Source organism: Vulpes vulpes, chromosome X, assembly GCF_048418805.1.
Source record: "Vulpes vulpes isolate BD-2025 chromosome X, VulVul3, whole genome shotgun sequence".
In the NCBI taxonomy this organism is placed as follows: Eukaryota; Metazoa; Chordata; class Mammalia; order Carnivora; family Canidae; genus Vulpes; species Vulpes vulpes.
This window is the reverse complement of record NC_132796.1, coordinates 67,658,713-67,685,046: the sequence shown is the minus strand read 5'-3', so window position 1 is coordinate 67,685,046 and position 26,334 is coordinate 67,658,713. Positions and strand designations below refer to the sequence as shown.

The following is a 26,334-nucleotide window of genomic DNA, read 5'->3' as shown; positions in this document are numbered from 1 at the left end:
TAACCCGGACTAATAATACATGAATCAACTTGGTGAATTCTCTGTTTCTAGTTTCTCCTATTGCTAAACTCTAATTCTAATCACACTATTCCTTTTTCCAAGATTCAACACTCACTCATCAGATCCAATCTAAACTCCAATGGTCTTATTAATTATTTTCAAATTTTTTCTTTGGTACCTCCAACTTGGTACACCACCCATGATACTTCTCTTTATCATTCCGTACATTCCCTGAATGTTCACACCTGTATGTCTTCCTTCATGTACCAAATTTAATAAATAAAAGACTGATGCAAATTCTAAAGAAAAAAAGCAACAACAAAAAAGACAAAGACTAACAAAAAGATTTATACTTTCAAGTAAATAGATAGAGCTTTTAGACAGATTATTATGTGAATATATTTAAGCTCACCAGATCTACTCAAGGGATCAAATTCCTACACTGAATGCTATAGAAACAAATGACCAAAATTCAGGTAATTTAGACAATTTTTACAAACACATATTAACAATATCCTGCTATGTTAAATAATTAAAATTTAGATATACCTAATTATTTGCTTTACTAAATAAAATGAAGTTGGTTTCCAATAGAAAAAAAATTTTTTTAAATAAATAAATAACTTCCTGAGGCAGATATTCATAGTAAATTTAACATACTACTACTACCATTTAATTGAATTCAATCTTTTAAAAAGAAGACATATTAAAAGTAATATGGTAATTGTATATTAAGTGGTATTGCCTTTTGGTATTTCAAACAATCAAGGCAATAGTGATTAACCTCTTCACTACTTTATAATGTTTATCTGGGGAAAAAAATAGCTCTTCCAAGTTCAAATTTTCTAAAATTGAAACCCACAGAGCTCCTAAAAACACAGGGCAATAAAGCACAGGGTGCTTCATTAAAGGAAGTCTATAATTACAGATTACTGAGTAAATAATATGGATGCCATTGAATTACATGGGAGTCAAACAGAAGAAAATGATTTAGAATTACAAAATTAGGCACCAATATCCCAGACATATAATTATGTCAATTTCTGAACATTATGTGGTTCTTTTAAAATAAAGTCATTATGGATGATAACTATGCTTAAATAACCTGCTAAGAGCTGGTGAAACCAGATAAAATACTGGCATTTAAAGAATGTCATTCCTTGGAGCTTAGCTTCATATGTGCTTTATTTTAAGTTGACGTGTCTACTTGACCTCTGCATTTCTTTGAGTTTTCTTTTTATTTTATTTTTTTTTCCACTTTCTTTTTTTTTTTAAACAGATTTTTTTTTTAATTTTTATTTATTTATGATAGTCATAGAGAGAGAGAGAGAGGCAGAGACACAGGCAGAGGGAGAAGCAGGCTCCATGCACCAGGAGCCCGACGTGGGATTCGATCCCGGGTCTCCAGGATCGCGCCCTGGGCCAAAGGCAGGCGCCAAACCGCTGCGCCACCCAGGGATCCCGAGTTTTCTTTTTAAATTCAAAAACTCCCATGGTTTATATCATATACCATTTTATGAAATAACTATGTCACTATCTAGCTATTGTTGTGTAATTCCTGTTTGTAAATAGTTACATTTTTATTGAAATGGATAGAGTTGTGGTCAAAGACAGACTTGCAAATAGACAATTTCTTGTTTAGGTTTAGCTAGGAAAGATTTACAATTTCACATTTGTTTCATCCATGTCTCTTGTTGGGACAGGAAGCTCTAAAGTGGAAAGCACAATCAGCACTCAAGACACAATCAGCACTGCTTCAATCATACCCTCAGCACACTCCTTATGTAATTTTTACTATCTCTTTCAAGTTATCAACACATAACTACTAAGCAGATAGCACTGTGCAAAACCCTATAAGTCATCCTCTTGAGATGCACTGCCACAAATAGGTAAATTGTGTATTTCTTCCTCTATATAATATGTTATAAAAATTAAGAGAACTTTTTGCTAATAAAGAATTTTGCTAGTCAAATGGAATAAAAGTGAAATAGTTCTTTTAAAATCTATTTACTTGATATGTGATATATCTGAAGAACAGAAAGAAAAATACTATAGCTTTTTGGCTCTTAGAACAATAATTTAATAGAAGAGCCTACTTTTTACATTATATTATTAGAATGGCTCAAATGTTTGTAGAAGCCAAGTTTCTACCATTTAGAAAATCAAGTTGCTTTTGTATAGTCCATATATTGATAGATTATGTGAGATAAAGATGTTATAAAGAGAATAACTGCTGATTTTATTAAAGAAATGATATTAAAACTGTATTTTGCCTGTCCACTGAACAGAAATAATTTTTAACATTCTTAATTATTTTCCATCTTTTAAGGAAGTAAAAAAATATTCAAAAACAAATATTTGTTACTCTTAAAAAATGTGGTTAAAGAGTGGTATCTGTCAAAAGAAGTGAGAGTGAGGGGGTTACTAAACTCTCCTTGGCAAAGATTTAGGACCAAGCAATATTTGGTTCTTTTTATGATTTGTTCATTTAAACTCATCAGTAAAATCTGCATACTATCTGATTCATTCAATTGTTTATTTCCTATTTATAGCCTAGGTCAATAGGGGGAAAATTGCAATCCACAAATAAATGATAAGGACAACTTTTCACTTAGCACTTCTGTGACAGTTGGCAATTTTTAGTATAAGGGGAATTTATCCCCATTCTTTAGAAGGAATACGCTATTGATGCTTTTATGATATATGGAATCCTGGGTTTTCAAAAGAACTGTGATTTCTACTTTAGGAAAAGGGAGAAAAATTATCATGATTTCTTTAAAGCAATTACCTATCTCGTGAGGCTTTAAATCTATCATTATATTTATTTTAGTCACTAAGTATTCATATTAACACTATCTTCAACAAAGAAAGAAAAGTATCACTGAGAGAATTCTGTTCGTTGTTGAAATTTGTATATCCAGTTTAGAGGAAGCTATCTTAAGGCATACCCTGTACTGGGGAGCAGAGAAAGGAAGAGGTCACTTCTACCTCAGAGTTAAACCTGGAGGAGTCAACATGTGCCAGATGGATTGATAATCCTCACTTAAGAGGTGATTTGGAATTGAGTAGCTCAAGAAACCTTGTTAATATCCAGCTCTACCCAAGATATAGCAATGTCTCTTAATCTCATTAGAATGACCAGGGCATATTTACCTGGAACAATAATAATGAAAATGATAGATTAACCAACACACTGCATTTTCTCTGAAGAAATACTATGCAAACATAAGAAATGCATCCATAGGAGACCAGGCTACTGATTAGGTGACTTCATTAAGGTCTGCTTCCCAGCATAAATAGGGAATAGGTTTTCATCATTGAACTCTACCTTTTAATGCCAAAGATCTGCTAGAAAATTCTCTTAAAATGTCAAACTTAGCCAGTAAATGATCAACTAAGATAGAGTATGAGTTTTATACAATTAAAAATGGTTAATAGTAGGCTATTATCTTTTTGTTTTGAGAATTATGTAATTTTTATTAGATTGAACCATGTGAGGTTGCCACTTTAATAGGCAAAAAAGTGACCAAACACCAACAATTTCACATGGTTCAAACTAATATTTAGGTATGTAATGAAGCCATTTGAACAATTACCATTTCTCTAAGAAAATATTTCAAAATAGAAGAAGGGGACAGCTCCGGTGGCGCACCTGTTTGGCGCCACCTGCAGCCCGGGGTGTGATCCTGGAGACCCGATACCGAGTCCCACATCAGGCTTCCTGCATGGAGCCTGCTTCTCCCTCTGCCTGTGTCTCTGCCGGTCTCTCTCTCTGAATAAATAAATGAATCTTAAAAATATATATATAAGAAGGGTAGACAAAGGTGAAAGACTGCACAATACAAAAGGCTGTAACAATGAAAACAATGCATTTAAAAGTATTTCCTAAAATGCAAAACTTCAAAGACACAATCTTTCTAATAGTTTCTACATTCCATAACTCAATCCTCCATGTTCTAACTTTGTATGAGTCATCAATACAAGATCAAGACAAGCCAGAGCTATGCGCACAGTGAGCCCATCGTTTCGGCTATTATCTTCATGATAGAGATGTTGCTGATTTTTCACTGAAGTCAATGATTTCTGCTTTTTTCCCTAAAGCTTAGGAATGGTTGTGTAAAATCTCCTAGAACTCTTTCCCTTGCCCCCACTCCAGCACAGGGATATAAGGCAGCTTATTTTGTCATTTTAATGAAACATCTTTGAGGTATGATTTCACTGGGGAGAGATTTAGGAATCAAAGCTTAAGTAAGGCTTGTGAAAGTAAGTTATGCAGTACTGAGCAAAACACAATCTCTAAAACTCATTTTTTTCCCTCAGCAAGCATTAATTAATGTCAAGCCTTTATAGATTAGTTAACATACTTAGAGATAGAGAATACGTTTGTTTTTCCAAAACCTTGATATAGCCAGTAACTCACAGAGAACTGAATAAATAAATCCACTCATTATAGTATTTTTCACAAGAAAATTCAGCAATATTTGCAAAAAAAAGTCAAATTTATTTTTCTCTATTATAAGCACATGAAATAATGACATTTGCTTCACTATTACCTAGAATACCAATATGTCTGCCACATTTACTTCTCTTATTATAATTTTATTTTTGTTCATTATAATTTATCAGATAGTGAAGCAAATCAACCATCTTAGTTCAATCAAACATCTTAATACATTTTTCATGTTCTTTGTCATTTTAGTGAGTTTCTTGTAAGAGAATGCCAGCATGACTTTTATTAATGTCAGAGAATGCATTTTTCCTTTTGCTAAAAAAGGACCTTTCACATTAAAAGTTCAATTTTTTCTCCTAACATGTCCAATATGATACAAACATATGGTAAATAATATCATTTTAACAAATATGAGATCCAATGGACCAGTGACATAACCCTGAGCATGCTGTGATTATATTGAATACTAAAGAGCATCTGAGGGGCACCTGGGTGGCTCAGTTGGTTGAGTATCTGACTCTTGGTTTTGGCTCAGGTCATGATCTCAGGGTCGTGAGATGGAGCCCTATGTTAGGGTACATGCTCAGCATGGAGTCTGCTTGAGACTCTCTCACCCTCTCCCTATGCCCCTCCCCTGTCTCTCTCTCTCTAAAATGAATAAATCCATCATTAAAAGCAACTGGAATACATAAATCATTGAACTTTTAAGAAAAAATGAATAATAGGTTTTCATTAAAAAAGAGAAACATATCCAATAATAATCGTTAACCAAGATAGACCTATATATCAATAAGGGCTGACAATTTGTCAAATGTGATTACATGGTAGAATATACTGGTTAGAAATATGCTTTCTATTTTCTCAATAAGAATATAATTTAAGGTTAGGTTTAGAAATAAAATACTTTGTCTGAAGTAAAGGAATAAGACATGTCACGTAATTTCAATAAAAATAAGAGAATCATAACTGCACTCAAGAAAAATGGAATTTGTGAGGATTATAAGTATAGATGGTGTGTCCCTGGAGATCTCTCACTATATAAGGATTATTGGTACTATTACACTTTCCTTCTCCTGGGACATTTAGAAACATGCTGTCTAACTGTTTGTCTTATAGAGTTACATACAAGCACACCTTGAGGCAGGGAAATGGCCCAGATAATCTAGAGAGCATCCTGATGTTTTATGGAAACCAAATCAGAGAAAAGACATTCAAAGGATTGATATTACTCGAAGTGAACTTAGCATCAAGTGCAAACAGACCCAGAAATACTGCTGCAGAATGAATTACTATAAGCCTTATTACATTGCTTACAAAAAACATAGTATAAATTATCTGTAGATATGATACCATAAGCCACTGGGGATTAAAAAAGAGAAATAGGAGTCTCTTTGGCAAAACATGTAAGAAATTTAAAGCTGTTTGCTCAGAGTATGTAAAGTATTCATCAGAGAAAAATGTCCAAACCTACTTTAAGAAAGATGAGAACTGTTTCTTAATATATGAGAAGAGAGCCAAGAAGATTGTTTGACAGAAGTTCTCATGAGAAAAGTTCCCTTTTTTATTTGCTACAGAGTTCATGCTGGAATTGATGAGAAAAGACAGATATTTTGAAATAAATAAAAGAGGTCACTTGCAGGAAGATATAGATTTTAGACATAAGTTCTTGCTAAAAGTCTCAGTTTTATTTAACTCAAAATGTTCATTTTGTTTCATGAACAAAGGGGTGCAGATTTTGCTCCTTTCATTAACTGCATCACTTAGGCAAAATATAGGGACATGCTTATTTGCTATCTGAAGCACATCCAAGAACATCCATCAAGTGTAAACAAAATAAGGATAATTAAAGAACAAGTATACTAATACTTACCTAATAACTAATATAGGGATTCTTCCTCTTCAATTGATGTGTTGTTCTTTTTTTAAACAAATATTTTATTCATTCACGAGAGACAGAGAGGCAGAGATACATGCAGAGGGAGAAGCAGGCTCCTTGTAGGAAGCCCCATGTGGGCCCTGAGCTAAAGGCAGATGTTCCACTGCTGAGCCACCCAGGTGTCCCTTCAATAGATGTGTTCTTAAGAAGCTATACAATCCATTATGTATTTCATCCCCACAACTAAGGAATTCTATTTTAATATAACAGGGACATTATTACTTAAGAAATTCTTTGGCAGTTCATTTTACAAACCACACATACAAAACACAAATGATCATTCTTCACAAGTCAGTTGTTTGAGTTCGTTTTGGTATGTTGTAGTTTGAAAAACATGATATCCATCCATCAAAGCCATATTCGACAACACAAAGACTCTGCTGAGTTCCCTGTAAATTTCCAATGCCAAGGATATCTTCCCACCTCGGCACTGAAAACTACTTGATTCTGATTGATCCTCTCACTAACAGTAGTTTTAAAAATTATAGGAATGCAAAGCTTGGAAGATAAGCCTCTCATTTTTTCATGTATAATAATCTGTCATAACTAAATCTAAATAATTAAAAACAACTTTAAGCTCTAGCAATATGGAGTAGTATAGTAGAAAGAGCAGTGGGCTGAGGCAGGCTCTACTCCAGGCTCTCCCATTTACATTAAACTAGCTTTATAACCTTGAGCAAGTGCTGTTTATGTCTCAGATGTCACATCTGTAAAATAAGATGAGTATAGTTATTGGACTCTGGGGTTCTCAGATGTTAGTGTGTATCACCCCCACAGTTTGTCATAACATGGATTGCTATCCCCACCCAATTTCTTATTCAGTAGGTCTGGGGTGAGGCCAGAAAATTTGCATTTCTAACAAATACTGGATTATGCTGAAGCTGCTGATCCAGAGATTACACTTTGAGAACCACTTCCCTCAGAGAATGCAAAGAATATGAGTCCAAGAATCTGAAACTGCCCACCACAGTATGGTTCCTGAGGCACCTGCCAAAGTGCCACTGGGTATCAAAAAAGACTGCAGTGTTCTTTCAGGTGAAGAAACTCAAGCTGCATGATGGCAGTACATTAGCCTGCCAATTAGCAATAGGAATGGGGTTGGGGGGCAGTAGGAGTGGGAGCTATATTTAAAAGGTATATTTCCTAATGAGTCCATCCGGTAAAACCATATCCATATTTACTTGTTAGCACATTGAGGTAGAGTTTTATATTTCCACACCTGTCAAAGCACACAAAACGCCTATGAATATATAATGTCTACAAAGTTAAGAATTAAGGTCAAAGTTTTATGCACTATTTCTTATAACTCCTCCTAGATAAACATTACTTTAATATCAGTGAAAATAAAAACATGCTGATCAAAGCATCTATATTCCTGAGATGCTCCTTGAAAAATAATAGTTACTAGCTATTGCTGAATGGCACATTCTGTTGTGACAAAAACACATACTGTAAGAGAAGCCTATTATAAAACATGGAGTTTTAAATTTCCATGAAGACTTTGAATCAACCAATTTTTTTTTGAAGTGGAGTGAAAAAGAAAAGAGGCCCTCCCATTGTGCCTAATATAATTATGAAAACACAATGTAGAGGAAAATATAAGAAAACATGAAAACACTGATTAATTCCTTTCAAATAGAAACTGAATTGCTGAGGTAGTTCTCACCACCTTATTTACATGCCAAATTGCTTGCAAATCATGACGTCACCCACCAGGAAAGCAATGTGTCGGTAAGAGTGAGATAGTACAATTCCAAAGAAGGGGAGAGAGGTACAGCAGAATGGTAAAGTCATCATTAATTTAAAAAATCAAAATAGGTTTGTGGATAAATGTCATATAAAAGCATTACATGGGAATCAAAAGCTGGTTTCAGAAACTGCCTACAGGCAGAGATAGAAAGGAGAGAGATGCTTATAACAAAGGACTTATATTTTGTGAACTGAAACTTGGTATTTCTTGAATACCGGAGATTTAAAGATGCTGACTTCCACATGAAGGTTTCCCTTGCCTACCATTCTTGTAAGACAAGTTCCTTATCCTCTGCCTCTAAAACAAGCAAGCAAACAAAAAACAAAAAAAAAACCCTGGCAAATGGCCCCATTTTCCATTTAAATAATAGTTTATCTTTAAGACATACTACTATCTCAGTAAATGTGATGACACCTCAAGAACACAAATTTATGGTTTTACTTTGATATGTAAGCTCTAGTTAGTCCCTAGTTACTTTGTCTTTAAAGGACCACATTTGGGATGCCTGGGTGGCTCAGAGGTTGAGCGCCTGCCTTTTGGCCCAGAGCGGGGTCCTGGAATTGAGTCCCGTATAGGGCTTCCTGCATGGAGCCTGCTTCTCCCTCTGCCTCTCTCTGTCTCTCATGAATAAATAAAATCTTTAAAAAAAAATAATAAAGGACCACATTCTTCAAAAGAAGTCCAGGACAAACAATATGTGCTCCCAAGGTTACAATTATGTATGGTTTCATTTGCTTCGACGTGGATGGAACTGGAGGGTATTATGCTGAGTGAAATAAGTCAATCAGAGAAGGACAAACATTATATGGTCTCATTCATTTGGGGAATATAAAATATAGTGAAAGGGAATAAAGGAGAGAAAATGAGTGGGAAATATCAGAGAGGGTGACAGAACATGAGAGACTCCTAACTCTGGGAAATGAACAAGGGGTAGTAGAAGGGGAGGTGACTGGGGGGGATGGGGTGACTGGGGGACGGGCACTGAGGGGGGGCACTTGACGGGATGAGCGCTGGGTGTTATGCTATATGTTGGCAAATTGAACTCCAATAAAAAGAAATTTTAAGAAATTATGTATGGTTTCAAAAGTAAGAACTCAGAGGTTTCCTTATAAAGATGTTTACTTTGTTTCCCTGCAGTTTAAAATGAGAGAGGGTATGAAGGAGGATAGCCTAGGAACAGCACAGTGAGGAGAGAAGTACTTTGGGGGGGTGCTGTCAATTACTTGTCAGGGTTACTCAAGTGAAAATAGTTTTCAACTTGCTTGAGCCACAGGAGCTTACACTAGATTATTTAAAAAAAAAAAAAAAAAAAGGCCTTATGTATTGTGGGAGATGGAACATAGTTACACTTAAAGCTTAATGTAGCCATAGTCCATCTCTATAGGTTGATCTCCATTTCCTCTAAAAATATGATCAAATGGCCCTTAGAACAAACTGCACTGAGTGAAGAATAAGAGATGCAAACAGTATAACAAGAGCTAACAACATAATGGATTCCAATTATGCCAGATAGAGTTCTAACTCAGAACCAGGTGCTTCAAACAAGTAAAGCATGTTTTTTTTTTTTAAACATTGGTGGGGGAGGGAGGAAAAAAATACTGGGGAGGACACAGGGAGGTAGTTTCATATACCATACTGAAGTTCAGTAGAGCAAGGTCAGTTAAGCATTCTGTCCTGAGACACACATCTTTCATTTTCAATTGTTTTTGAATAAAAAGAGAGAAATCCCCTTTTCAAGTTGGATTGTTTAAATGCACCTATAGCTACTCCTGTCTAGCAAACACTAGGTAAGCTGTCTCTACTGATGCTTTTTCAAAAAAGGTTCACTTGTCAAAAGAAAGCAAGTGCAAAGGGTTTTCTACAAAAGAGGACTACAGGGAACACATTTTCCTTTCATAGAAATACTGTTCCAGAAAATCAGAGGAGGTAACAACTCAAATCAGGAATGTGTAGATATTAATGAGATAAACAGGGAATTTTAAAAAGTTCTTCTACTTTGAACACTCAACTGCATAAAATTATTAGCCTAAAAATTGTGGTGAGGGTTATTTTATAAAGCTGAGAAACTAAAAACCCAAATAAGACACTGTATTATAACTATATTACAGCATAGCCTAACTCAGCAGACTCTGAGAATATGATTCTTCTATGACAGAACCATGCATGTGTAAGAAGGACCCCTGAGACCCTGTCCTTCTATCAGCAGGGCTGTGCCTCCAGCTCCCTAGACCTATATCCATTCATCCTGTTTAACAATACTCCAAGTAATTCCTAGACCACCCTGTCCAGGGCTTGGCAAATAGAAAAGGCTAAATCAAATTCAGGAGTTACAAAATATTTCCTCTGATAAAGAGAAGTATTCTTTTTATACATAATGTACATTTAAAGTAGATTCCAATGCTAATTCAAACAAAAGTTTTATGTTATCCATAGCAACTGCACATTTAAAAGGATAATCATCTTTTGCCTCTCAAAGGAATCATACCATCATCTTATGAGCTACTATGAAACGGATGATTTAGATGACAATCAGGTATTCTAAGTTTAGGTTTTGATATTTTTCTAATATTATTATAACAAAGGCATAACTATTTTCTTAAACTAAGATGTGTTTTCCCCCCATTTTTCCCACGAATCAGTCAAGGTATATACTTATTGTTCATGTGTGGAGGGAGTGATTGAGGACAGAGCACTTACCAGACATAAAGAAAATATAATGGAAGTTTTCATATATAAAAATATGTGAAAAATGAAATATATGTTATATGTTACACATGGTCCTGTGTGCATGGATACATATACACACACATACCTAAATATGCAGTAAGGGAAATTATTTCTTACAGGAGAGGCACACACACATGGAGGAAAAAGGCTGACAGTTAGTGACCCCATAAGTGGGTTAATAGAGATGAGTTGTCAGAAAACAATACTATGATTAGGGTGCATCACTCTTGCTCAGCACTCTGAGGGCACTCAATAAATACCTGTAGCATTAAATTAAAAATGACTGAAAGGTTTTCATCCATAATAATCCTTTTGTACATGTAGTGTGACAATAGATTCTTTCCTGAGTTTGAAGCAGCCTGGGGCATCAGGGATTCAATGTGGGTAGAACAAATAAAATTTTTTTTTTAAATTGTTAGAGACTCAGTTGGGTTCAGTGCAGTTTGTTGGTTCTATGAATCTGTTAGGTGCAATTACTGACATAAGTCTAATTCCTCTGAATGAGAATAGAGCCAAATTAACTGCAATGTTATTATATAACAGGTCTTATTTACTCCACACTTTATTAAGAAATAGAATATTAAAATATGGAACCAAAGTGTATTTCTAATAAATGATTAGGCCACCTACACTGTGTTGTGGTCATTTCTTATATAGTTAATTTGATTGTTTTCACCCACTTGCATGCATGGCAATAAGCACATACTGTAAAGAAAGCCAAATTTGTAACTGCCAACATTGCTCATCTTCTAGATAAGAACTGATGACATCTTGTTAAATGTTCAACATACTGAATACAACTCTTATGGTTTTTGCAAATCTGAGTTTCTGCATTTAGAATGTAAGAACTTTTAATGAGATCTAAAGTATATTACCTATCTTTTTTTCACATATTTATTTTTATCTCCTATTTAAAAGAATATTTTTAGTAGATGTAGAGATTTGTTTTACTGATAAGGCAGAAAGAATGAGTGTTTAACACTTATTTTCAGTGGACTGATGTCAGAAATGTAATTATTTCAGTATGAGCTCAGAAAAAAAAATTACTAGTGATAAGTGGCTAAAATAGGCTACAGGGAAAAACTAGAAGTTTGATTTATCTAAAGTGTATTTTGGGTTTAGTACTAAACCCACTCTCTGACACCTGTGTGCATACTCACTGCTGTTCTGAATAATGGCCCAGAGACAACAACAAAGTCCTGAAGGTCTATCAGGAATTTACATACTGTATGAAAGCTATATGGACAAAATTATGTATAAGCACTATATTCTACAAATTTTCACCTGTGTAAAATGTAAAGCCAAAAACAGTGGGAGAAGTGAGGTAGTCGAGTAGATAAGAGGAGAATTGTGGACTGATAGAGTTTAGAAAGATTACAATTGATAAAAACTGACATACAAATGGCTTTCAATATAATTACAAAATCAGATTAATCAAAAGGCCTCTTCCCATAGGCATTCTAGACAGCCAAAATTTTATTGTAGTGATTACTGCCAATATGCTCACTAAAATAACTATTTAGTTTTCTTTAATATGCTCACTAAAATAACTATTATTATGAATGGGATAACAATACTTATTAAGTGCTAACCATGTGCTAGGTAAGTGCTAAAATATTGACATGTATTCTCTCATTTAGTTCTTATGAAAATTCTAGGAGATAGATGCTATTATTTTTCTCATTTTTATTGACAAGAAAGCTGAGGACCAGAGAGGTAGGTGAATTGCCAAAGTTACACTGTATAGGGGGCAGAGTAACACTGAATCTGAACTCAGGTTTGTGTGGCTCCAAAGGAAAAACGGTTAGACTCATTTCATTTGCAGTCTAACTCAATGGAAGATCTGTCTCAGATAACATGTCTTTGGGGGTCAGCAGACTCACACAGCAGGGTGTAATTTATCACTGGATGGCTGCTACTGTGGGAGCTCCTCTTGCACCTTGATGACTTAACCCAGTACCTAAACTTACAAGTTCAAGAAACATTTATTGAATGAATGGCAGCAATAGGGCGTAATGTTGCCTAAATTGGACCTAAAGATTAGAATAACCAAGTTCCAAATGTATACTAAGTAACTGGTTTGCTAAAAGCTCTAAAGACCTAGGCAAAGCTTTACTAAATATTTTTATTTGCGAAAAAGTCCCACAAATTTCCACTGAGAAAACAAACTTAGAGGACAAAAAGAATGAGTTCTGATTTTGAAAAAAACATAAATTTCTTGAAATATTTGCTAGAGAACAAGACGATTTAAATGAACAGAATATCAGTCAGATACCTTTTTTCCTCCATTCTTTTCTAAGTCCACCAAGTATACTCACTTCTTTAGCTCTGCATTGTCATTTATGAGCTGTTCATTAGCATTTGTAGAATATGCCAGAATGATGGTACCTATATTTTCTTAGTAATTTATATATATATTTTTAAAGATTTTATTTATTTATTCATGAGAGACGAGAAAGAGAGAGAGAGAGAGGCAGAGACACATGCAGAGGGAGAAGCAAGCTCCATGCAGGGAGCCCAATGCGGGACTCCATCCCAGGTCTCCAGGATCAGGCCCTGGGCTGAAGGTGGTACTAAACCACTGAGCCACCTGGGCTGCCCGTTAATTTATATAATTGTGAGTGTTTTAATACTACTGGCTTCAATTCTGTTATTTATGGGTATCTTTTTTAAAACTTTTTTTTAAAGATTTTATTTATTTATTCATGAGAGACACAGAGAGAGAGGCAGAGACATAGGCAGAGGGAGAAGCAGGCTTCCCGCAGGGAGCCTTATGCGGGACTTGATCCCAGACCCAGGGATCATGCCCTGAGCTGAAGGCAGCTGCTCAACCACTGAGCCACCCAGGTGTCCCATTTACGGTTATCTTAATCTATAATTTTGTGTACTGTAATTTAATGTCTGGGGTATGACATTAGGAAACAGTTTTTACCTTTTCAGATCAAAATGTAATGCGCAATGAATTCATTTACTTAGATGTAATTGTTTTAAACTTGGAACACAGATAAACAAAATTGCTACCCACCACTAGTAATGGAATTTAAATGTTTAGGTCTATTGGCTAAGTTTTTTCTAATTCACTCTCAGAAGAATGATTTATCATCAAATCTGACTAAAGTAGCTCATTCTTTATCATCATACTAGAAGTAAACAGGCAATTCTAATTTCCCTATAATCTTACATAAAAAGGCACAAAATAGTTCCTGATTAAATAATATTTACATAAGAAACATACTTGGGGTTTCCAATTTCAAAACACCCTTTTAAAACACATTCCGTTTTATCACTTCCTTTACATCCTTGCAATTAATTTGCTGACTTCCATAAACATGAAAAGGAGATTTATTCACAAATATTATAGATATTGGGTAGGCTTTCTTGCTTTACCTACAGAATTATTTAATTTATTTTAGTGGTGGCTAAGTTATTTATCATCTATACTAATATAATCAAAAGTTGTAGATCATAGATTATATCAAGAACTTTGCATGATTTACATACTATTACACATTTTAGAGTACATTTATTGATTTAGCATATTTTTGCTGCATTTAAATTAGCTTTCTAAATTTTACATTTAAGTAAATGGTGTATTACTGTGCATGCTTTTTATAATTATTTGGGAGATGATGCAGTAAATGTTGGTTGGATGAATAAAATAACCTAATACATCAAAAAATCAATACATAATTATATATTGGTAAAACTGTACTGATCTTAAAAAAATTAAAAAAAAATTCAATCCATTGTAACTCCCACTGCCTTTTTTCTCCATCTCTTTTATGGAACTTTTCCTTCCTTTTACCACCTTTTTAAACTGCCACAAGTTTAAATTCTGTCTTTGAAAATAGAAACAGATTGGAGGTAACTTTTTTCCCCCCATCTTTCACTATTCCTTTCTAGTTGCATCCACCTTGTACTCACCTCTTCTTTCTTGTGCTTCTGGCTTACTACACCTCAGTATTCCCTGAACAAATCTTTTTTTTTTTAAGATTCTTATTTATTTATTCATGAGAGACACACAGATAGAGGCAGAGACATGGGCAGAGGGAGAAGCAGGCTCCATGCAGGGAGCTCGATGTGGGACTTGATCCCTGCACTGTGGGATCACACCCTGAATCGAAGGCAGGCATTCAACCGCTGAGCCACCCAGGCATCCGTCCCTGAACAAATTCTTATTTGTTGGCTCTCCTACCCCATCATACCACAACTTCCCTGCCTGACTTGAAAAGTTTTTCACAGTTTTTCCAACAGTCTTCCCATCTTTCCAACAGTTTTCTTTTTTTTTCTTTTTTAAAGATGTATTTATTTTTTTATTCATGAGAGACACAGAGCAAGGTAGAGATCTAGGCAGAGGGAGAAGCAGGCTCACTGCGGGGAGCCCAATGCAGGACTCAATCCCAGGACCCCAGGGATCACATCCTAAGCCAAAGGCAAAGCTCATCCACTGAGCCACCCAGGTGTGCCTCCAACGGTTTTCCAATTCAAATCCTTCTCTGCCAATGACAGCAAGGACAATGGAAATGTCAGAAAATATTTAGTAAACATTGAACTATTTATCAGAGACCAAAGGTATCAACATATAATTGATAGACTGGAGTAGAAGTGACACTAGTCTCTGTGGGTTCCCTCATTTAGCCCTCATAATAACAAGGAAGATACTATTATTCCATTTTTATAGATTAGGAAATTAAGGCACAGAGATGAAATACTTTGTCAGAGATTATATGGCTAGTCAGTTGTGGATCTGGGCCTTGAAGATAGGATATATCCTCTTAATAATTTTGATGTACTTTCCTGTGGGCCATTGAACATATCATACATGAGGCCTGCTCCCTTGTATGCTGACATGCATTACTGCTGATGTTATTTCCATTTACTTGAATAGTTTTGCCTCTGTTTAGCCAGGTATTACCCATCCTTTAGCATCAAGTTCAACTGAGACATTGAGACTATACTTAGTCTTTTCTGCAAAACCTTATGTCATTTTACTAGACTTCACTGAATTCCCCTTTTAGATATTTCCAAATAATCTCTTTTATATATTAGTACATCATTTGCTGGTTCAGCTTTATTTTATCTGAAGGGTAGCAGAATGTGTCACTCCAAAATATATCACTTTGGCATAAGGATTACTTTGAGCTGAAGGCAACTAAGAAAAAGCAGGTAAGAAGAAAAGCTGTCTTCCCCCTACTTTCCTAAAAGCAGGACATAACTTTGTAAAATGTCCATCTTCCTGTCTTTACCAAGAAGAACATAAGCGATTCATCAGAGACAATTCTAAATAGACCCCTATCAGTCCAGAAATAGCAGAATGCCCAACTTTACTAACTGGCCCTTATCTTCCATTAGTTGCTCCATATATTTACCTTCTTACAATTTGCTGACCTAGAAATTTAGTCCTTTTTCTTTGCCTTACCTATAAATTTCTAAAACTTGATTATTCTTTTAAGATGCTATATAAGCCCAAGATTTTTTTTTTTAAGATTTATTTATTTATTTATTTTTATTTGTGATAGACAGAGAGAGAGAAAGAGGCAGAGACACAGGAGGAGGGAGAAGCAGGCTCCATGCCGGGAGCCTGACGTGGGACTCGATCCTGGGACTCCAGGATCGCACCCTGGGCCAAAGGCAGGCACCAAACCGCTGAGCCACCCAGGGATCCCTATAAGCCCAAGTTTTTTTTGTTTTTTTTTTTGTTTTTTTTTAAATTAATTTTTATTGGTGTTCAATTTACCAACATACAGAAAAACACCCAGTGCTCATCCCGTCAAGTGTCCACCTCAGTGCCCGTCACCCATTCCCCTCCAACACCCGCCCTCCTCCCCCCTTCCACCACCCCTAGTTCGTTTCCCCGAGTTAGGAGTCTTTATGTTCTGTCTCCCTTCCTGATATTTCCCAACATTTCTTCTCCCTTCCTTTATATTCCCTTTCACTATTATTTATATTCCCCAAATGAATGAGAACATACACTGCTTGTCCTTCTCCGATTGACTTATTTCACTCAGCATAATACCCTCCAGTTCCATCCACATTGAAGCAAATGGTGGGTATTTGTCGTTTCTAATTGCTGAGTAATATTCCATTGTATACATAAACCACATCTTCTTTATCCATTCATCTTTCGATGGACACCGAGGCTCCTTCCACAGTTTGGCTATTGTGGCCATTGCTGATAGAAACATCGGGGTGCAGGTGTCCCGACGTTTCATTGCATCTGAATCTTTGGGGTAAATCCCCAACAGTGCAATTGCTGGGTCGTAGGGCAGGTCTATTTTTAACTCTTTGAGGAACCTCCACACAGTTTTCCAGAGTGGCTGCACCAGTTCACATTCCCACCAACAGTGTAAGAGGGTTCCCTTTTCTCCGCATCCTCTCCAACATTTGTTGTTTCCTGCCTTGTTAATTTTCCCCATTCTCACTGGTGTGAGGTGGTATCTCATTGTGGTTTTGATTTGTATTTCCCTGATGGCAAGTGATGCAGAGCATTTTCTCATGTGCATGTTGGCCATGTCCATGTCTTCCTCTGTGAGATTTCTCTTCATGTCTTTTGCCCATTTCATGATTGGATTGTTTGTTTCTTTGGTGTTGAGTTTAATAAGTTCTTTATAGATTTTGGAAACTAGCCCTTTATCTGATATGTCGTTTGCAAATATCCTCTCCCATTCCGTAGGTTGTCTTTTAGTTTTTTTGACTGTATCCTTTGCTGTGCAAAAGCTTCTTATCTTGATGAAGTCCCAATAGTTCATTTTTGCTTTTGTTTCTTTTGCCTTTGTGGATGTATCTTGCAAGAAGTTACTGTGGCCGAGTTCAAAAAGGGTGTTGCCTGTGTTCTCCTCTAGGATTTTGATGGACTCTTGTCTCACATTTAGATCTCTCATCCATTTTGAGTTTATCTTTGTGTATGGTGAAAGAGAGTGGTCCAGTTTCATTCTTCTGCATGTAGATGTCCAATTTTCCCAACACCATTTATTGAAGAGACTGTCTTTCTTCCAATGGATAGTCTTTCCTCCTTTATCGAATATTAGATGACCATACATTTCAGGGTCCACTTCTGGGTTCTCTATTCTGTTCCATTGATCTATGTGTCTATTTTTGTTATAAGCCCAAGTTTTAACCAGTCCTTTGAGTACCATATCACTGAGTGCTCTCACACATATGCCACATTAATTGTACCCTACTTTAATAAATCTATTTTTCTTTGGTTAATCTATTTTTAGTCAGTCTAATTTACAGGGCCCCAGCCAAATAACCTCAGATGGGGAGTGGGAAAACATATTTTCCTCTGTTACACATTTCTCCAACAAAATTGTAAAATTCTCTGACAAAAATCTTAAGGATGGGGACTATATCTTGAATTTTTGTCAGATTCTGCAATGAACACAAAATGACTCTCAGCAGCAGCAATGACAAGTACGTTCTAGGCCCTGTGCTTAATTACCTCATTTAATTTTAATGAGAGGAGGTAAAAGTGTCATTATCTTACCTTTATAGATGAGGTAATTGAGGCATGAAGAGATGAAGGAAAAGAACAAGGTCATAAATCTAGAAGGTGGCGGATCTAGAACTGATCTTCTAGCTCTTTTAAATTCTCAGACTTCAAGAACTTTTTCATTTTAATTTTATGTTTACAAAATGACTCTTTAACATATAACCATGCCTTTTTTCTCCTTTACAATTAAAAAAGTACTGATTCTTATCATGGCTTTTGCCTTCTGATCTCTACTTCTCTCAAAATGGAGGCTTAAAACATGGTATTTTTTAATGGATTTGACATGAAAGATGTAATTCTCTGGCTGCTTGTTTTCTGTGATATATTCACTTAATTCTGAGTTCAGCTGAATACATTTAGATAACATAAATAATCTTTCATGTTTGCTTTATCCTTTTATTCTCCTGAATAATTTCTAAAATATTTCTTTTTGATGAATACATATAATTTTGCATGTCAGATAAATATATCTTACTATTGTTACTTATTAGCTATATGGGATCACAAGATATTTTCTAAAAGGGAGGGGTTTGCAATTTTGCTAAGTTGGTATGAAACAGAAACTATACAGAAAGAGTATATGTATTTTTAAAGTTGCTAGAAATTTTCAAGTGACTTTCTTTACCCAAGGGACTCTTTACTTAACTACTATTGTTATAGGTAGGGTCCTCTGGTTGTAATGGTATGTATCTTCAATCACACATGCACGAAATACCTTTATGGTCTATATAATACATATCCTACAATGGCAGTCAAATGTTCGACATCACCTCTCAGTGGAAAGGATGAATATAATTCCTTTACTGGAGAGTGGATAACACTATTCTAATTAGACACATATAAAGTTCTCTAAGTCACTTTCTGATTGCACCTCATTCTCATGTCACCCATGGATTCATATTTTATGTAGCCTGGTCATGCTTCCCCAAGGCCCTCAAAGTGTCTGCAATTGATTTCCTCTCAGTTAACAATAGCATCTTTTATAAGACACCCTCTGAGAAACCGACACTGAGTTCCATCTTGACCCTCAACTACCCAACTGTGTTATTCTTCCTCACATCTTCTTAAGGCTACACAATTCCAATGGAAGAATCTCTTTTTGAAACATATTTATAAGTACTGATACACATATATTTTTAAGTGTAAAATAATACTACAGTAATAGTAATAATGATAAAGTATTTGCAACATATGGGCCAAAAATCAAGAATCTAATGGTAAAGTTTACTCTTTGATCTCTAAATAGAGATACGGTAACAATGAACATAAGATAAACCTATTTTAAAGTGTCTTTCATATTCACATCACTCAACTAAGTATTTCCATAAAAACTCATTTGGATCTTCATACTATGGCTTTTTTTTCTTCATACTGTGGCTTTAATGATATTTGAAAAGGTAACTGACCAAATCTTGGGAAATGAAAATATATACTAGAGACATAATCAAAATAGGTCCTTTCTTCCCTTCTTTTTTTTTATTTCAGGTATATTTTTAGGGAAATAGTGAAATATTGATAAGTCCTTTGGGAAAGGGAAGGGTGCAAAGCATTGGGGGGCAAGATTATGTTCTTGCCACAAAACTCAATAGACTCTGTCTTGATTGTTTGCTCTTTTCATTATTCACCCCAGAGATTTTCAAAGTGTGGTCTAGGAACTTGTAGGGGCCTCTGAGATCACTTCAGATATGCAAGGTAAATGCTATACTCATAAGAATAGTGACACTTTTTTTGCCTTTTTCTCTCGCAATTCCTTCATGAGTTTATAGTGTTCTCCAGAAGCTACATAACAAATGCTATTGCACTTAATTGAATGTAAAAGCAGGTATGAGAATCAAGCTGTCTTTTATTAAGCCAGATTTGGAAGAGATTTACAATCACTAAATTTTCTCTTCTTATTAATTTATTTTTGGGGCCAGGAGGTTAGAATGTAAAGCTACTTTTTATAAAAAGATGTTATTTAGCATGTAATAGGTTTGCTTTGTTATTTTAATTGAACTAGTAAATAAAAAATTAAAATGATTTCTATAATTTTATTTATTATGTCTGTTTTAATTCTAGCATGGTAAACATCAGTATATATTATGCAAATAAGCAAAAGGTATTTGGGATCCACAATAATTTTTTAAAAATATAAGTGGGCTCTGAGACCAAATACTTTCAGAACCTCTGATGTATATACTTTACCTTAGTGATCTCATTTGAACTCATATGTTATGGGTTGAATTATCTAATTAATTAGGGTGAGGTCATACTGTAGTAGGTTGGACTCCTGATCCAATATGACTGGTGTCCTAATAAAAAGAACATCATGTGAAGAGACAGACATGTACACAGGGAGAATGGCATGTGAAGATTGAAGTTATGTTGCTACAAACCAAGGAACTATCAGAAGCTAGGATAGAGGGTAGAACAAATCTCTCCCTAGCATCTTCAGGAAGACCGTGGCCCTTCCTACACATTGATTTCAGAATTCTGTTCTCTAGAACAGTGAAACAATAAATTTATATTGTTCTAAGCTACCAAGTTTTTGGTACTTTGTTACAGAAGCCTTAGCAAACTAATATACCCTAAATTTAATCATCAAAAACCTATGATTCTCAAGTCTGTCTGTCTAGTCCAAATCTCCTTCCTGAGTTTCAAATGCATATGATATACAATGGCTACTTAGACATTTCCCAACTTTCCAAAAGGTCTGAAAATGAAACGTTCAAAATAACACTAATCATTATAACCTTCCTGATGAAATCTGCTCTATTCCTTAATTGTTTGTCTTTGTGAAGGGTATCACCTCTCATAATGCCTCCTTTCCTCAATTCCCACAGCGAAACAATCATCAGGGTCATTCAGTTCTACCATTTAATACTCCTCTGGAAATGGTTAATTTTATGTGTCAACTTGGTTGGGCCACAGTGCCTAGATACTTATTCAAAAGTTATTCTGGATGTTTTTGTGAGGGTGTTTTTGGATGAGATTAATACATAAACCAGTGGATTTTGAGTAAAGCAGATTGTTCTCCATAATGAGGGTGGGCCTCATCCAATCAGTTGAAGGCATGAATATATCAAAAGACTGACCTCCCCTGAGTAAGAAGGAATTCTACAAGCCAAGTTCATTCATACTTGAACTACAACACCAGCTCTTCCCTGGGTCCATCCTGATACCCTACTCTGCAGGTTTTGGGTTTGCCAGCTTCTATAATCATAGGAGCCGATTCCTTTAAGTAAATTTGTCTCTATATATCCACGTCATTTAGAACTCATATATACCTCTTATTGTAACTTCTCTAACTTCCCTACCACTGTGTTAATTCGAACCACCATCATCTCTTTTCAGGAATACGATAATAATTTTATAACTTCTGTTGTTACAGGCCCTTCTCTTTCCTATCCTCTATGCTTCTGTCAAAATGATGTCACTAAGAAATCTATGTGAGCACATCACTTTCCCATTTATAAACACTGATGGGCTTCCCATAGCTTTCAGCATAAAGCCCTCAGCATAGCAAGGAGAATGCACAATCTGTCCCCCACTTCTTCCATACTCTTATATCACTACTTGTCCGTGCAAAAAAGGGAGTAACTTTTAGTACTCTTCTACTGACTCCATCACCTTTTAAGTGAGAACTTCCTACAAATACCCATTGCCATGCTGTACTCTAGTGCTTTTCTTAATTGAGTATCTTTAGTCAGGAACAATTGGTTTGATCCTAATTATGAAGTCTGTTGGCTTAATTATGTTGATGCTACTCTTTTTAACCTTTGTTGTTAATCTCTTTTTCTTCTTTTAAAATGATGTTATCTTTATTTCCTGGGTAGAAAAGATAAACTATAATGAATTCTTAAAAATTTTTATACACTTTAAAGGTATAAATTAGAAACTTAATGATATACATATCATTTAAGAAAATTAATCATTAAAAAATTACTGCAGAATAATTGATAATGGTTAACTATTATAATTAATAGTTATAATCAAAATAATTAACAATTAAATCTGGCCACAGACTGCCTACATTCTACCTCTTATTGTCTTCGTGAACTTGAGAAAGTTATTTAACTTCTCTGTGCCTCAGTTTCCTCATCTTAAAATGAGATAGTAGCCCTTTCCTAAAAGGGTTTTATGAGAATTAAATGTGTTCATATATGTAAAACTCCTACAACAGTTCCTGGTACACAGTAAGTGCTACATGTTAGTAATTGCTGTTAGTTATTTTTATTTAACAATGCCATTTATAAGTGCAAAGATTTTATCGTCAGAATACTTGGACTCTAATCTTGCTGTTACACTTCCTATTTGTGTGATTTTGGGCAAATTCCTTAATTTCTATGAACCTCAGTTTCCTCAACTATATGAGGTAATAACAGTATCTACTCCTCATGTTATGAAGATTAATTGACTTAAAATATGTGAAAGAACAGTAATTGGCACATGGTCAACATTACACAGTACTAATAATTTTTATTGTCATTATATTAAGAAATAGGTGACCCATATAAATCATGTTCTCTTGTATCTTATTCAGATTTTGCTTTGTTTTTAAATTCTCTAACTCCCAGTGGCAAAGACTATTCCTTTTCTTAATTTTTCTAAAATTTCCAGAGTGCAACTACTGGTGCCAATCACTTTATTTACCCTGTCCTTTTTAAAAAGAAAAGAAAAGAAAACCAAACCCCCATCTTTAATATACAATCATTCTTGCTAACTAAGAAAACAACTTACTTTATACTATCTGGACATACAGTATCTTTGTTTTTAGGGTCACAGTTGAATAAGATGTTTCCCTATTTTTTTTCATCTTATAATAGTGATGTCAATATCTATTATGACTTGAAATGTCCAAGGCCCCAAGGAAAACTGTTATTACTACATTGTCAACAGACATGTGTCAACAAAATTAAATTAGAGACATGGGACTCATCTCCCCATACCAGTTTTTTTCTTTTCATCTCATCCTCTTCTTTCCTCACCAGTGCATCATCAGGAACATAATATGATATAATTTGATAAAATAAATGAAGGGAAAGAGACCATTTCCACAACTTATTACCTTGTATTGTCTCTCAAAAATCTTGAGTGCTCAGTGTAGGGTGATAAGAAATATAGATAATATCATGAGAGAAAAATGACACAAATAATTAATAATATTGTGGATTTTCTATCGAGAACACAATTATTTACTTGGTAATCCAAAATCAATGAAGTAAAATTATTTTGTACTTTATATATCCTTAAAAAATTGAAATTACTTCATACCTTTGTTTATATCAATGAGTTGTTTCTTTTTCTTCTGGCGTTCTAACTTTTCTTGTTCAGCTTTCTCTTTTGCAAGCTTTGCCCTCCTAGTCTTCTCTTCCATTTCTTTTCTCTTGTTGTTTTCTTTCACAGCTTCCTGTATATATAAAATCAAACACAAATCCTTCTATTATGCATATATTGTAGAAGCTGTGAAATTTTAAAATTGTATGTACATACGCATGCATGTGGGTGCTCAGAGATGGTAAAATATTATAGCAGATTCAAGGTCCATGTATATACTTTTAAGAGAAACAAATAATTCTAGGACAGATCTTCTTGAAAAATAATTAAAAATAACTCAGGTTTTGTTTGTTACACTTTTATTTAAATTCCAGTCAGTTAACATGTAGCATATTAATTTAAGGCATACTATATAATAATGATTCAACACTTCCATACAATACCTTGTGCTCATTACAGCAAGTGCACTCCTTAATCCCCATCACCTATATCACCCATTCTCCCCTCTCACCTTCCCTCCAGCAACCCTCAGTTTGTGCTCTATAGTTAAGAATCTATCTCCTGGTTTGCCTCACTCTTTTCCCTCCCTTTGTTCATTTGTTTTGTTTCTTAAATTCCGCATGTAAATGAAATCATATGGTATTTGTCTTTTTCTTGACTGACTTATTTTACTTAACATAATATTCCCTAATTCCAACCATATTATTGTAAATAATAAGATTTCATTCTTTTTGATGGCTAATGTTCCATTGTGTGTGTATGTATATATGTATATATATATAAATAAATTTATATTTTACACATATAAAATTTTTATTTATATATGTTTTACATATAAATAAAAATAATATAATATGCATATATATTTTAAATACACAAATAAAAATAATATTATATATAATGATTATATATAATCATCTCTTCTTTATCCATTCATCAATGAGGGATACAAGATGTTTCCATAATTTGACTATTATAGATAATGCTGCCATAAACATAGGGCATGTATCTCTTTGAATTAGTATCTTTTTATTCTTTGAGTAAATATCTAGTAGGGTACAACTACTGGATCATAGGGTAGTTGTATTTTTAACTTTCTGAGAAACCACCATACTGTTTTCCATAGTGGCCAAAGCAGTTTGCATTCCTACCAACAATGCAAGAGGATTTCACCTTCTCCACATTCTCACCAACACCTGTTGTTTCATGTATTGTTGATTTTAGCCATTCTGACAGGTGTGAGGTGATTTCTCATTGTAGTTTTGATTTGTATTTCCCTGACCATGAGTGATGTTGAGCATCTTTTCATATGTCTGTTAGCCATCTGAATGTTTTCTTTGGAAAAATGTCTATTTATGTCTTCTCATTTTTAACTGGATCATTCAGCTTTGGGGTATTGAGTTTTATAAATTCTTTTTATATTTTGGATACTAGCCCTTTATTAGATAAGTCATTTGCAAATATCTTCTCTCATTCCAATAGTTGTCTTTTAGTTTTGTGGGTTGTTTTCTTCATTGTACAGAAGCTTTTTATCTTGATGAGTCCCAATAGTTCATTTTTGCTTTTGTTTCCCTTGCCTCAGGAGACATATCTAGAGAGAAATAGCCAAAGCTGGTGTCAAAGAGCTTACTACCTGTGTTCTCCTCTAAGATTTTGATGGATTCCTGTCTCACATTTAAGTCTTTTTTTTTAAAGATTTTATGTATTTATTCATGAGAGAGCGAGCGCGGGAGAGAGAGAGAGAGAGAGAGAGAGAGAGAGAGAGAGAGAGAGGCAGAGACACAGGCAGAGTGAGAAGCAGGCCCCATGCAGGAGTCCAATGTGGGACTTGATCCCAGGACTCCAAGATCATGCCCTAGGCCAAAGGCAGGAGCTAAACTGCTGAGCCACCCAGGGATCCCTCACATTTAAGTCTTTCATCCATTTTAAATTTATTTTGTGTATGATGTAAGAAAGTGGTCTAGTTTCATTGTTTTGCAAGTAGCTGTTCAGTTTTCTCCAACACCATTTGTTGAATAGACTGTCCTTTTCCTGTTAGATATCCTTCTCTGCTTTGATGAAGATTAATTGACCATGTAACTATGGGTTCATTTCTGGGTTTTTTATTCTGTTCCATTGATCTATATGTCTGTTTTATGACAGTACCATATTGTCTTAAAGACTACAGCTTTGTAATATAACTTGAAGTCCAGAATTGTAATGCTTCCAGCTTTGCTTTTCTTCTTCAGAGTTGCTTTGGCTATTTAGTCTTTTGTGCTTCTATACAAATTTTATGATTGTTCAGCTCTGTGAAACATGTTGGTGGTATTTTGACAGGAATTACATTAAATGTGAAGATTTCTTTGGGTAGTATAGACATTTTAAGAATACTTGTTCTTCCAACCCATCAGTGTGGAATATTTTCCATTTCTTTTTGTCATCTTCAATTTTTTTCATCAGTGTTTGATAATTTTCAGAGTACAAGTCTTCCATCCCTTTGGTTAGGTTTATTCCTAGGTGTCTTACTGTTTTTGGTGCAATTATAAATGGGATCAATTCCTTAATTTCTCTTTCCATTGCTTCATTATTGGTGTATAGAAATGCAACAGATTTCTGCATGTTGATTTCGTATCCTGTGACTTTACTGAATTAGTTTATTGGTTCTAGCAATTTTTGGTGGAGTCTTTTGGGTTTTCTATATAGAGTATTACGGTCTCTTCAAATAGAGGAATTTTGACTTCTTT

The 26,334-nt window shown here is 34.8% G+C and overlaps 1 protein-coding gene across 6 annotated transcripts in view; it reads right to left on the bottom strand.

The window, feature by feature from the left end:
* The window catches only part of DIAPH2 (diaphanous related formin 2), a 1,085,411-nt gene that overhangs the window by 195,010 nt on the left and 864,067 nt on the right, over nt 1-26,334 (bottom strand). For all 6 annotated transcript variants that reach the window (XM_072744409.1, XM_072744404.1, XM_072744407.1 and 3 more), the window contains one exon: nt 23,609-23,744. In XM_072744409.1, the coding sequence (XP_072600510.1) occupies nt 23,609-23,744 (136 nt within the window). The remainder of the gene's footprint in view (nt 1-23,608; nt 23,745-26,334) is intronic.